This window comes from Aureobasidium pullulans (assembly GCF_000721785.1).
Source record: "Aureobasidium pullulans EXF-150 unplaced genomic scaffold scaffold_2, whole genome shotgun sequence".
Taxonomy (NCBI): Eukaryota; Fungi; Ascomycota; class Dothideomycetes; order Dothideales; family Saccotheciaceae; genus Aureobasidium; species Aureobasidium pullulans.
The window spans coordinates 1,616,838-1,629,170 of record NW_021941022.1 but is presented as its reverse complement, the minus strand read 5'-3'; the positions used below and the strand labels follow the sequence as shown (position 1 = coordinate 1,629,170).

Sequence of the window (12,333 nt, the reverse complement as noted above, 5' to 3'; positions counted from 1 at the left end):
CAGGAGGCGTGGTTTCCTGATATTGGAAAGGACGAATGCATGGATTGCTCTATCGGTAGAGTCTTGTGTTAGAGGTACGATCTTGTGACTTGTCGGCCTGAATGTGGGTGGTGGAAAAGGCGGTTTGATACGAGCGGGATGCGACAGATGATCATCGTGCAAACACTCAAACACGCCTCTTTGCCCCTTTGCTTGGCCTGCTGCGGGCTGCCTGCATCCGCCATCCGCATCTCGCATTGGCCCTGAACTTTGACTTGCCTATTTTTGTCTCTGACGCCAGTGAACAATACGACCTCGATCTTTTCCGCCGCGCCTTCGCTCTTTTACTTGTCCTTAGCATCACCAGTCCGACGACTGAATATTCTTATACACCTTCGACCTTTGACAGCATCATTCGCTTGTTGTCGCCACACGCCCGTCCTTAGACGAAACGAACGACTTTAGCGGCCGCGTGATTACGAATCCCCCCTTCGGCCTCGTCGACGACTCTCTCTCAGCCTCAGCAACGCCTGCTGCATTGCGCAAACTCTCTCCATACGTGACGTGGTCTAGTGACGAGGAAGAGAAGACAAAATGAAGACATTCCACGCTGTGGCTGCCTTGACCGTGGCAGCGGCCTCGGCCGTTCAGGCCATGATCACCTGCGACTCCAACAACCCTTGCCCTTCAAGCGCTCCTTGCTGCTCTTCATATGGATTCTGCGGTGTTGGCGCCTACTGTCTGGGAGGATGTTACCCCAAGGACTCTTTCAGCATGGACTCTTGCATGCCCGCGCCTGTCTGCGAGTCGTCCGACTACGACTTTAACAACATGAACGGCTTCATTGAGAACACGGAATACTTGGGCGACCCGTCAAGCGGCAATTGGGTCTTTTCTGGTGACCCGCTGATGTACAACAACGAGGCTGTCTTGCTCACCATGACTGAGGACTCGTCTGGTACTCTTCTCAGTAGCACACGCTATGTCTGGTACGGCAAGATGAGCGCCACCATGAAGACCAGTCGTGGTGCCGGTGTTGTCACTGCCTTCATCATGATGAGTGACGTAAAGGACGAGATCGACTTTGAATTCATTGGTACCGATGTTCAGACTGCCCAGAGTAACTACTACTTCCAGGGTATCACTGATTGTAAGCTTTGCCGTATATCTGGTCGACCCTGCGCATCAACTAATTGATTCACAGACGGAAACGAAAAGAACCTTTCTTCTCCCAACACTGACTCTCAATGGCACACTTACACAATCGACTGGCAACCCGACTCGCTCAGCTGGGAGGTTGATGGCAAGGTCCTTCGTACTCTCTACCGCAACGAGACCTACAACGAGACTGCCGGCCAGTACCACTACCCTCAGACTCCTTCCAGAGTTCAGTTCTCTTTGTGGCCTGCTGGTAAGGCTGGCAACGCTCAGGGTACTATCGAGTGGGCTGGTGGTGAGATTGACTGGAGCAGTCCTTACATGCAGAACGGATACTACTACGCCATGGTCAAGGACGTTACCGTCGACTGCTACAACCCTCCTGCTGGCTACAACAACCAAGGCAACAAGGCTTACTGGTACGAGAACAAGTATGGAACCAACGACACCGTCGTCGTTGGCAACAACGGTACTACCTTGTCATCGTTCCTTGCCACTGGTGAAGAGCCCAAGAAGGGTGCCAGTTCCAGCGCAAGCAACACTGCTACCAAGAGTGGCGGCAAGTCTTCTGCTTCATCCTCTGCAACTGCTCAGCCTGAGACTATTCCTGGTGTTTCCGGTGGTGGTTCGCGCGAGTCTGGCAGTGATGTCGCCAGCGGCTCTGGCTCATCATCAGGCAGCAGTGGATCGTCTGGCTCGTCGGGCTCTTCTGGATCTTCCGATTCTGGTGCCAACACTGGATCCAGCTCCTTCTCTCAGGGACTCGAGACTGGCAGCGGTACCAACGATGGCAACAGAGTTGTTGCCGGCAGCCTTGTCGCGCTCGTGGCCTTCTTTGCCGCAGCTATGATGCTTTAATAAAATGCATGGGAGGATGGATATGATTTCAAGGCTTTCTTTTTCTTGTTGATACTGCTTGATTGCATTTGCTGCTGCTACTTTTGCGCTTTCTTTCATCTTGATACATACGACTTAATACCTTTGGGAGGTTGAGGTGCATAGAGCGATGATATGGTTCAATCGACAGCAATTTCTTGACACCACTTGCCTGACGTATGTTCTGTGACTATGATAACCTCACTCTTATCCAATTAAACTTCTCTTGAATTTGTGATACAACGATAAGTGAGCGGTATGAATTGAACATAACAAGTGATGAGATGAATAAATAGCATGCTCACTTGATCTAACAGAGACGACGTCCTGAGGCAGACTTCGGAGCCGGAAAAACAATGTTCCTGAGCGAGAGTACGGCGCACAGACCGCAGATTGAGTGAAAGCTAGTCTTGGCGTCGAAAATGCAGCGGGCTTGGGGAAGCGGCTGCGTGGGCTTGGGCAAAGTCGTCGAAATTCTCCCGCTCCCTCGCACCCGAACGTCGTCGTCCTACAGTCCCATTTTCTTTTCGCCAACCCCCAACCTCACAACACCGTCACCATGGAGAACGAACGCGGAGAACTCGTCGACCTGTACGCTACCCCCCGATTCCTGAAGAAATAAAGACAAATGCGCCTTCAGGGCGTTAGAAAGAGACAGACACACACAAGACAAGCAGACACAGATCACAATCGACTGACATCTCTCGAACGCGCAGTTACGTCCCCCGCAAGTGCAGCGCAACCAACCGCATCATCAAGGCCAAGGACCACGGCTCTGTTCAGATCTCCGTCGCCAAGGTCGACGAGAACGGCAGATTCACCGGCGAGACTCAGGCCTACGCCCTCTGCGGCTTCGTTCGCGCCATGGGCGAGTCCGACGACTGCATCAACCGCCTCACCCAGCGTGACGGCTACCTCAAGAACGTCTGGAGCGCCAGCCGATAAGCGTTTCGCTCCGATGGTCTGATTTGGGGGCTAAAGTGTGTTGAGGTGAGCCATCCTCCCTGGACCACAATCATCTGCACAAACAAATGCTGATACGAGCATCAGGACATGAACAAAAACACCATGGCATCACGGAGGACCCAAGGCTTTTTTACATTGAAAGGGGACTCGGAGTTTGGGTTGTTCTTTTTTTTGCTGGCTGGCTAGCTGGTCATAACCCTTCTGGCTGCCCTCAGTCTGCGCGCGCGCGAACCCTGACGGACACTTTTCGACTGAATGGGATCGAACACCCACGCGCAAAGAGAAAAAGCATGCATACCACAAAATCACCCAATACCCTTTCGACCGTGCTTGTCAACGAAAAGAAAATGATATTTCCCTCCCAAAACCAACCAGTCGCGTCTTGTCTCTTTTTCGTATTTCATTCCGTTTCTTGCTGCTCGACGTCTGGACCTGCTACATCCAGTCCATCTGCGCCTATCACTTTCATGATCTCTCAAGTGCCTAGCCTTTGACGTACATGTCAGCAGCCGCACCTGCTGTGATTCTGTTCTGGTCCATCGGAAGGGCAGCTCAGCTTTGCGACATGCCTCCCTCTCGTTTAAAACTGTCTCTTCACTCAAGTCGGCATTGAATCGTACCTTCCTTGATCGTGCTGTCATCTAGACTTGTGCCTTTTCCTAGCACCGTCTCATCTCTTCGATAGCCCCTTCCCATATCTCAACTGCCTCTTCAATCTCTTCTTGCTTTCCTGTCCATCATTTCTTCTCCCTCTCCCTTTCCCCTCTCTCTCTCTCTACAGTACCGCGACATACCCACCGCCTCTTCCTCACTCAATGATCAACGAGGCAACAGTGGGGGCTGGGAAACTGTGGTTTGGTGTCAAAATCCGCACCCCTTTTCTCCGTCACTTGCTGTCGCTAGATCAATGTCGAGAGACGACTCCTTTGTAAGTTTGCGACCACTTGAGAGCACAGGTCGTTGATACAGATACGGGAGGTACATCTATATATTGGATAGAGATGGTTGGTGGGGAATCGGTGGTGTTTGGATTTTGGGTTCGGCTACGATTTGGATACTATGTGGTTACTGGGTGGTTACTATGTGGTTACTATTTGGTTACTATATGGCTACTATTTGGTTAGTATTTGGTTACTATTTGGTTACTATTTGGTTACTATTTGGTTACTATTTGGTTACTATATGGCTACTATTTAGTTACTATCTGACTACTATGTGGTTACTATGTGGTTACTATGTGGTTACTATCTAGTTCCTATCTGATTACTATCTGCTTACTATTTAGCTACTATCTGCTTACTATCTGCATACTATCTGCATATCTGCATACTATTTGGTTACTATCTAGCTACTATCCCCATTACTGTCTCTATAAAATCTTGAAACAATGTCAACATCGTCTCCAGGATTTGCGTATGAGTATTCTTCTCGATGGAAAAACCAGTAAGAAGCGGATACCTATCTTGCTCGGTGACATGCCAAAATAACAGTAATCGTTCGTCCATCCGTCCTTCGCTCCTACTTTCCAACGTGCTACTCACTTCCATCTTGTCCGATAGCAGCGTTTGCACACCTAAGCAGAAACATGAATATAACCCTACCAATGACCTCTTATTATTATCGTGCAGAACGCTTACTCAGTCAACCATGGCTCTATGATGGGGTGATGGGTTAAATCATGTACTCGTTGCTCTTCCTCCCCCTTCTCACATCCCTGACGACACTCACATACACCTTCATCTTTCAGCTCGTCCGCCAAAGGTGTCTTACTGCCCTCTCCTGCATCGGCAGTTTCAGAGAATTTTATCGCGATGTGATTGAGGTAGGCACAGGGGAAAGGCAGCTGAGTTGACTTCGACGACGCAGCAAAGACTGTAGTTGAACTATCATGAGGCACAGCCTGATTCGCGCCCGGTGAGAGTGAATGGTTCCAAAAGTGCTCAATGCTGGCAACTTTTACGTGTCCCCGGATCTGCATCGTGCAAGCTTACAACTTACTATCGCGTCCCTCTGCCAGTACCTCCTTCCTCAATCCAACCTCGACTCTCCTGGGCCCCTCCTTCTTGAAGTCCACAAGAACAACTCGTTCCATATCTCCCTTTCTTCCCTCAGCCTCGGCTTCAGCACCAGGCTTGTCGAGACCTAGAACTACCCTGCCATCCTCTCTCTTCTTACCTCCCAACACCGTGGGTGAGATACACTTCTCGCCCCATTTCCCTTCTTCCACGAACTTCAGAACTTGATCTCTCTGCTTCTGCAGTGTAGCAGCATCAGGAACAGGGGCCTCCTTTCCCACATCACCAGAAGGACAGAGAAATGGTGAAAGCAAGTACATGAGGAAAAATTGCGGTGGGAATAGCACGATCCGGGAGGCGCGGGCTAGACGCAACCAAGTTGCTGGTGGAAGGAAGCGAGCGGCGGTATGTTCGAGACCGCCGTCATGGGTTGGTGTTGGGATCATGACTTCGGGCTCGTCTTCTTCGGCGGTGGAGGAAGAGGAGGGAAGGTTCTTGGGTGTGTTGCTCAGGGGGAGGAGGTAGATGTACATCTGGGTTGTGAAGCGTTTTGGTAGGTTGGTAGGGGTGATCCAGCGGGTGAATGGGATCAGATTGTCTGCTTGTGATTAGTTCTTGCTCGAGTCGAATCGCCGTGCTGCGGGACTCTCCTGAGACAGAGACGTAGCATTCATTGATGATAGGGATGAGAACTTACCAAGATCTGCCTTTGCACCCTTCTCATCTAGCCAGTCTTCGAACTTGATCTTGTCTCCGTGCACGAGTTTCCTGACCTTTTCCCTCTCGTCTTCATCAACCTCAAGCAACCTCCCTTCCTTGGTCCTCGCCAACAAGATACCACTTTCCTCGAAAGTCTCACGAACAGCGGCCATACGGTAGACTTCGCTGTCGTGATGGCGTGCTGCATCTTCAGGGGCAGGAGGCTCGCCATCATGGAAGGGAGAGATGTTGCCGCCTGGGAAGACGTGCGCAGATGCAAACGAGGATGATGTCTGTACTCGACGCAAGAGGAGAATATGGTTTTGGGGCGATATTAGAAGGACACTGTGAATACGTCAGCTCGTGAACTAGAAATCGATGATTTTCGAGTTTGTTTGGGAAACTGCAAGCGCTGAGGGCGGTTGTACGTGGACAGGGTCATGCCAGCAGCATAATTTTGAGATGACATTTCTCAAAAGATGGAGCGAAACACCAAAGAGAGAGGAGATAAGTAAGATCCTTGAAAAGCGCGATCGCATACTCGTCTTTCAGATAAAAGGAAGGCGCGTGGAAAGCGAAACCACGATGGTGCCGCGGTGTTCTTGCACTATCAAAAACCATGGAGTGCGCTTAGCTTCACATACCTCGAACTTGGTCTGGGAATGGCAGGTGCCTTCTTTCCCTTTTCGCCGTTTCCCTCATATTGCCTTCCCAAAGCTGTGGTTTTCGACATGTTGCGAATTGATGATATCCTATATCTGTTTGATGACCGCGGTCTCGCAATCACTGGTCTTGTAGTAGTAGTAAACAATGCTCTTGACGCGATGACGTTGATGCGAGGTGGAGCCAGTGATGTTGGCGCAAAGGCACGGGCAAGATGCATATAGGATGACTGCCCGATTTAAGAGATCGAAAAACGCAAGTGATATTTTGACGGGGTTTGCTAGGGATACTTTCTAGTTTGAGCCTACAAGTCTCGGGTGTCGATTTGTGGAGGCATGAATGCGGACAGCCGAGGCACGTCTAGCGCCCGTTTCGAGAGGCAGTGACATGGGCATTGAATGAGAGACGGCAGCGACAAGGTGAAGTAGATTCTAACGAATTATTCTATTGAGAGTGAAGCGCGGTGTACGTGTCAGATGGTTGCTATGCGGTGTTCGTGGTGGTGGTGGTGTTGATATCGCATGTGGTTGTGGTTACCAAGCGACGTTGGACCGCGTGTTGAGCCGCAAATCTGAAGCAAGCTGTCCTGAGCTCCAGACCCATGAGCTCAAGCTCCAAAGAGCTACAGCTCACTCGAAACGCCATTCTAGATTCCTATAAAGTACTTAAATGGCAATTGGACCTTGTAGAGCATTTAGCCGGGTCAGGGATGGAAGGTTAGTTGCAGATATGTCGCATTGGAGATGTAGCTGTTGCAGCAAGTCGCAGTGGAAGATTCGGTGGCTATCCGTGGTTGAAGAACTGTCGTGTCACGTCAGGAAGAAGCAGCGTACAAAATTGCAAACGTCAGGTGGTATGGTCAGGATAGGCGTTTCCATTCAAAAGCCCTCCCCAATGTATGAGTAGAGGATTTTCTTGTTTGTTTTTAAGAAAGTCTTGAAGTAGCCCCGTCGTATCCTGGCCATGTCGTCGTCTTCCTTCCACAATTCATTCCTCCGGGCGTCAATAGAAAATAATGTACACGTCGATGTTTTGGTTTCCATGACCGGGGCTGACTTTGAACTCCCCAATAGACATCGCTCATTGCAGAGGTGAAGACGTTTACACGTACTTGCACATCATGGCAACCATGAGATCGAAGAGACCGATGGCCTCAACGAAAGCGAAACCAAGAATGGCGTAGGAGAAGAGCTGGCCACGGAGAGAGGGGTTACGGGCAACACCCTGGAGGAGAGCAGCGAACACTAATCCGATACCGATACCGGCCTGAACAGGGTGTTAGCATGAGGTGATAGTGTATAGGGGTGGGATATCGATTGGATTGAGGTTAGAAATGTGAATTTCCAAAACATCCCAAATTTGGACAGGGAAAGTACTTACACCACCGAGACCGATAGCAGCGTTACCCATACCAATGTTCTGGGAGACCTGAACAAGGGCGTTGGCCATCTCAGAGGAGTAGGCACGGCGGGAGACGGGGGCGAGCTTCTGGACCATGGAGACGGTCTGGGGGCGGACGAGGGTGGCCTGGCGGAGACCTTGAAGATAGAGCGTCAGAACATGGTTGTTTCAATTCAATTGGGCTTGTCATTGATAGATGAAACGGTGATGGAGGTATAGGATGGTTCGATATTCGATGGAGGTGTGATGAGGTGACGTTGAGGTGGTGATGATTTACCAGAGAAGGCGCGCTGGGCGACCTTGGGCTGGACAGCGCGGAAGGCAGGGCGGGCGGCCATCTGGGCCATCTTGGGGGCGACAATTCTGGAGGCCATTTCGAATGGTTGGATGTGAGAAAGGGTGATGGAGAGGAGAGTTGTTGATGAAGGATGGAAGATAAGGGTTGAGAGATCGGAGCGGAAGCTTTCCCTTGGTGGACGACGAGTGAGAAGAGGTCAAGGGGGAAAGCCGTGGGAGCCCACGCAGAATTTTCTTGTACTGCCGGTCCGGTGGCCGTGTCATTTGGCCTCGTTTGCTTCACTCGGGGCCAGGAGGCGTAGCTTAACCGAGTCCAAGTGGGTCTATTTGCACCCCAGGAAGCTCAACAATTGGCCAGCTTCACTGTGCACACAGACCATCCGCCTCCAAATCCTGGCCGATGTTAGGACTGTCAATTCCTCTCACAACAGCATCGTGTGTGAAGGAAAACCGAAGAATACCGTTCAACTTCGTGCTTTTCAGCTTCATATCGTAGTGAGCTTCGAGTGCAGAGTGAGTTCCGAGTAAAATGTATGGGGTGATATAGTGAAGAAATGACAAAAGTGATGGCCAGGAATAGTCTAAATCAGTAGCGCCCGCATCCGCGTCAGTGATCGAACACCCAGATGGAGCTCCCCCAGCCAACTGTTAGACTGGGGTGGGTGTACTTTACTGCGAGTGAGCTGTGCTGAAACCACGAATCGCTCTACTGCATTTTGATATTGGTCAATTGACCGATGTTTAGCGAAGGAGAAGAGAGGAAGAAGTGAGAAATCAATTTCAATACGTGAGCTGAGTATATAGATACAACAATGCCTTGATACAGCATTTGTTAAAGAGATTACTCGAGCAAGAGAGTGAAGCAAGCAACACTGTGAGACTGCTCCATCGAGAGATGACTTGCCAGAAGTGAGGTATTTCGTACAGAACTAACCGTTTGTGGTGAGCGACTAGCACGAGACAAGTGAGCCGTTCCTTGCTCAAAAAAGCAAAGTGTCCCCAGAATGCATGAAGCATGGGCGCCAGGCATCGAGCATGCTAGCTATCGTCAGCGAGGAATAAAGGCAAGAAGCTCCCCCTCTTTTTGGTCTGTATATTTTTCCAGAGTCGACATCAAGGTCTGAAGCAAACGAATTGGCCTCAAACGCAGTTGTGCTCCATGTGGCCGGTTGACGTTGGACGTCGTGAGGTCAAAAGTCCTGCCGTAGCTTCCCGAGTCAACCCGAGGATCGCTGCGGGCTTCAGCAAATTGCGCCCGCCAAGTTGAGGTAAATGCGCGGTGAGCCGCTGACGACGAGCGCAACTCAGGAAGAGCTCAATGGACTTGACCGGCATTGTGCTGCACACATCTTTCTGGTTAACTCACTAGACAGCATTGCGACTGTAGCAGCTGCCAGAGACTTTAGTGCACTGTCAAGGGAGCTAACATGACCGATAGACAAGGCTTCGGACCAACTCTTCGGACCAACTCATCCGACGTGGAGACAGCAGCATGCATTGTCCAGCTCATCAAGGTACCTGAAAGAGACTTGAAAGTCAACAAACGATGTTGGAACGAACGCGCCGAAGTGCATCCCGCGCACAATCAGCATGTGCAGCTGCCGTCGCGAAGTTTGAAGCAGGAGCAGCTTCCCGATCTGCCGTGTCACCTTCCTCATGCTCGTACCCTGATATCGAAGTCGAAGTCATTCTCGACGACGCTCAAACAGTTGCGCTTCAAAGAGGTGGACCAGAAGAAGAGCTCTACCAGGAAGAGCTCACTCAACAACACCGAGAGTCATGGCTTCTGCCTGCCCAGCTCCTTAAATTACGCTACTCGAGTGAGTTGCAACCATGCGAGCAGAGCTATGCGCTCGACCGAATCAAGAGTCAAGCGATATGCAACATCTCGCGTCTAGAACATTGCAACATACTACTTCAGGATACACTTCATGTCACGTCAGCGCTGGTGCACGAAGAAAGAGACATAGACGAAGAGACACAAGGGGAGTAAAATAGTTGTATGTGCAAAATATGCAGTAGCGTGGATTCATATTCAAGTTTCATCCTATCCCAGTTCATGAACGCCAAATGTAAATGCTTTCAGTCGAACTCCGCGGTCTCCCATCCTTTTTATCATAACCGACCCAAGAACTTTTTCTATTGATGTTCTCAATCCTCTAAGCGTAGAGCTTCTTGTCGAAGCTGTGGAGACCGTGGACGTTACCCTCAGCCTGAGCGGAAACAGTACGGAGCTCGAATCTGACCTCGCCATCAATAACACCTTGGCGGAGAGCAGTCAAGCTCTTGACACCGATGTCCTGGAGAGAGTGCTGAACACCAGAGATGAGGTAGGGAACGAACTTGGTAACGGAACCACGGTCGAGAACGGAACCAGAGACACCCTGGGCGACGAGAAGTCTGTCACCCTCGGAGAAGTAACGGGCAGTACCGGCGTTGGAAGCCTTGGGATCGTTGGGGTTGGTGGAACCGACACCGGCCTTCTTGTCCTCCATGGCGTCGATGGAACCCATACCTCTGTAGGCCTTGACGAGCTGACCCTCGCGAGAGACGTAAGACTCACCAGGAGACTCGGTGGTACCGGCGAGAAGACCTCCCATCATGACAGTGCTGGCACCAAGGGCAAGACCCTTGACGATGTGACCAACGTTTTGGATACCACCGTCAGCGATGCAAGGAACACCGAAGCGAGCGGCGAAAGAAGTGACGCTGTGGACGGAAGCAGCCTGGGGACGACCGACGGCCATGACCTCCTGGGTGATGCAGGCAGAGCCGGAACCCATACCAATTCTGAGACCGTCGACACCGGCAGCGATGAGACCAGCGGCCTGCTCGCGAGTGACGACGTTACCACCAATGACATCGAGGCCGGGGTGAGTCTTCTTGATGTACTTGATCATCTCGATCTGGTACATGGAGTTACCCTGAGAAGAGTCAAGGATGACAACGTCGAGACCGGCATCAACGAGCTTCTGGAGACGGGACTTGTCCTCGGGGCGGGTACCGATAGCGGCGGCAGCAATCAGCTGCTTGGACTCGGAGAGCTTGGAAGCGAGGGGGTAGTTCAAGTTCTTCATCAAATCGGAGCGCGAGACGAGCGAGATGAGGTTGCCGGAGTCGTCAACGATGGGGAGCTTGCCCTTCTTGGACTTTTGGAGGATGGCGTTGGCCTCAGTGAGCTCAATGCCGGCCTTAGCGGTGACGAGCTCGGTGGACATGACCTTGCTGACCGAGTCGCTCAGATTGTCGTGGAACTGGATATCACGGGGAGTGATGATACCGAGGAGCTTGGAGCGAAGCTTGCCGGACTCTGTGAAATCATGTTAGTCTTGCTGTTCTGAAAAAGAGCTCAGGCAAAACATGGATTGTGTGTGTTTTTCAGATTCCAAAATATTTCTCCACAACAGATTGACTTGAATGCGGTTGAACGAAAGTTATTATATTTGTTGAGTCATCCTCAAACAGGAAAGGAAAAGAGAAGAGTTGTCGCTTACCAGTAACGGGGAAACCGCCGAAGCCGAGCTTCTCCTTGAGAGCAATGGCCTCGCCGACGGTGGTCTCGGGAGAAATGACGACGGGGTCGAGGATGAAGCCGTTCTCGTAACGCTTGACCTTGCGGACCATCTCGGCCTGGTCGTCGGCGGAGCAGTTGTGGTGGATAACACCAAGACCACCGAGGAGAGCCATGTGGATGGCCATGTTGTGCTCGGTGACGGTGTCCATGGGGGAGGAGAGAAGAGGGGTCTTCAGTGAGATGCGCTTGGTGACGGGCGAGTCAAGGGTGACCTCGTTGGCGGAGAAGCCTGCAATCGACAAGTAAGCACGCTGATTCAGGTGCGCATGCGCATTCAGCGGCTCATCATACCAATGTAACCAGGGAGGACCAGGAAGTCGTTGTAGGTGAGACCTCCGTTGTTCTTGGAGTCGAGGAGGGTCTGGACATCAATGCCATCGCGCTCGGGGTACTCGTTCTTGACAATGTCAAGAGCCTTGTTGAAGTCAAGGATCTTCTCCTTGGGGAGGACGGGAACCTGAGAGGTCATGGTTGCGGAGTTTCGTGTGCCGTGTGATTAGATGAGAAGGAAAGCAGAAATATGAAGAAAAGGCAAATGACGCAAAGGGGTATCTCAATTGGAAGTAGTACGACGAAGAGGTCGACGGGTTCAAGTGTGAATACTTTCCCCAAGAAAAGAAGAGAGAAAAGAGAGTTGTTCGAGATTTTCTGCACACCCTCGACGCGCAGGCTTCAGCGAGGAACATAGGTTGATCTGTGCGCAGC

The 12,333-nt window shown here is 51.2% G+C and overlaps 7 protein-coding genes across 7 annotated transcripts; 4 read left to right on the top strand and 3 right to left on the bottom strand.

The window, feature by feature from the left end:
* Positions 1 to 573: 573 nt before the first annotated feature.
* Positions 574 to 1,995, top strand: M438DRAFT_331707 (uncharacterized protein; the record flags this gene model as incomplete). Its single annotated transcript, XM_029903430.1, has 2 exons — positions 574 to 1,129; positions 1,184 to 1,995. The coding sequence occupies 2 exons, from the start codon at positions 574 to 576 to the stop codon at positions 1,993 to 1,995; spliced, it is 1,368 nt and encodes a 455-aa protein (XP_029765025.1).
* A 577-nt stretch (positions 1,996 to 2,572) lies between these two features.
* On the top strand, positions 2,573 to 2,958 carry M438DRAFT_265227 (40S ribosomal protein S21; the record flags this gene model as incomplete). Its single annotated transcript, XM_029900007.1, has 2 exons — positions 2,573 to 2,604; positions 2,730 to 2,958. The coding sequence occupies 2 exons, from the start codon at positions 2,573 to 2,575 to the stop codon at positions 2,956 to 2,958; spliced, it is 261 nt and encodes an 86-aa protein (XP_029765024.1).
* A 1,604-nt stretch (positions 2,959 to 4,562) lies between these two features.
* Positions 4,563 to 4,899, top strand: M438DRAFT_93080 (uncharacterized protein). Its single transcript, XM_029910402.1, has one exon. The coding sequence runs from the start codon at positions 4,658 to 4,660 to the stop codon at positions 4,829 to 4,831; it is 174 nt and encodes a 57-aa protein (XP_029765023.1). The 5' UTR covers positions 4,563 to 4,657; the 3' UTR covers positions 4,832 to 4,899.
* A 67-nt stretch (positions 4,900 to 4,966) lies between these two features.
* Positions 4,967 to 6,426, bottom strand: M438DRAFT_371670 (uncharacterized protein; the record flags this gene model as incomplete). Its single annotated transcript, XM_029908282.1, has 3 exons — positions 4,967 to 5,592; positions 5,692 to 6,038; positions 6,338 to 6,426. The coding sequence occupies 3 exons, from the start codon at positions 6,424 to 6,426 to the stop codon at positions 4,967 to 4,969; spliced, it is 1,062 nt and encodes a 353-aa protein (XP_029765022.1).
* A 780-nt stretch (positions 6,427 to 7,206) lies between these two features.
* M438DRAFT_342377 (uncharacterized protein) lies at positions 7,207 to 8,179 on the bottom strand. The gene is made up of 3 exons (XM_029904745.1): positions 8,035 to 8,179; positions 7,737 to 7,894; positions 7,207 to 7,622 (listed from the first exon to the last, which is right to left on the bottom strand). The coding sequence occupies exons 1-3, from the start codon at positions 8,129 to 8,131 to the stop codon at positions 7,458 to 7,460; spliced, it is 420 nt and encodes a 139-aa protein (XP_029765021.1). The 5' UTR covers positions 8,132 to 8,179; the 3' UTR covers positions 7,207 to 7,457.
* Positions 8,180 to 9,282: 1,103 nt separating this feature from the next.
* Positions 9,283 to 10,082, top strand: M438DRAFT_92875 (uncharacterized protein). Its single transcript, XM_029910400.1, has one exon. It carries the CDS (start codon positions 9,482 to 9,484, stop codon positions 9,950 to 9,952), a length of 471 nt encoding a protein of 156 aa, XP_029765020.1. The 5' UTR covers positions 9,283 to 9,481; the 3' UTR covers positions 9,953 to 10,082.
* A 131-nt stretch (positions 10,083 to 10,213) lies between these two features.
* On the bottom strand, positions 10,214 to 12,097 carry M438DRAFT_352029 (putative inosine-5'-monophosphate dehydrogenase; the record flags this gene model as incomplete). The annotated part of the gene is made up of 3 exons (XM_029906762.1): positions 10,214 to 11,364; positions 11,549 to 11,857; positions 11,920 to 12,097. The coding sequence occupies 3 exons, from the start codon at positions 12,095 to 12,097 to the stop codon at positions 10,214 to 10,216; spliced, it is 1,638 nt and encodes a 545-aa protein (XP_029765019.1).
* Positions 12,098 to 12,333: the final 236 nt, after the last annotated feature.

Bases quoted from the DNA above. Each gene is read 5' to 3' on its own strand.
- M438DRAFT_342377 (XM_029904745.1), bottom strand. From the start codon at position 8,131: ATGGCCTCCAGAATTGTCGCCCCCAAGATGGCCCAGATGGCCGCCCGC. The intron at 7,895-8,034 runs GTAAATCATCAC...TCTATCTTCAAG, and splicing joins CGCCCAGCGCGCCTTCTCTG to GTCTCCGCCAGGCCACCCTC. The intron at 7,623-7,736 runs GTAAGTACTTTC...CACCCTGTTCAG, and splicing joins CTGCTATCGGTCTCGGTGGT to GCCGGTATCGGTATCGGATT.
- M438DRAFT_93080 (XM_029910402.1), top strand. From the start codon at position 4,658: ATGTACTCGTTGCTCTTCCTCCCCCTTCTCACATCCCTGACGACACTC.
- M438DRAFT_92875 (XM_029910400.1), top strand. From the start codon at position 9,482: ATGACCGATAGACAAGGCTTCGGACCAACTCTTCGGACCAACTCATCC.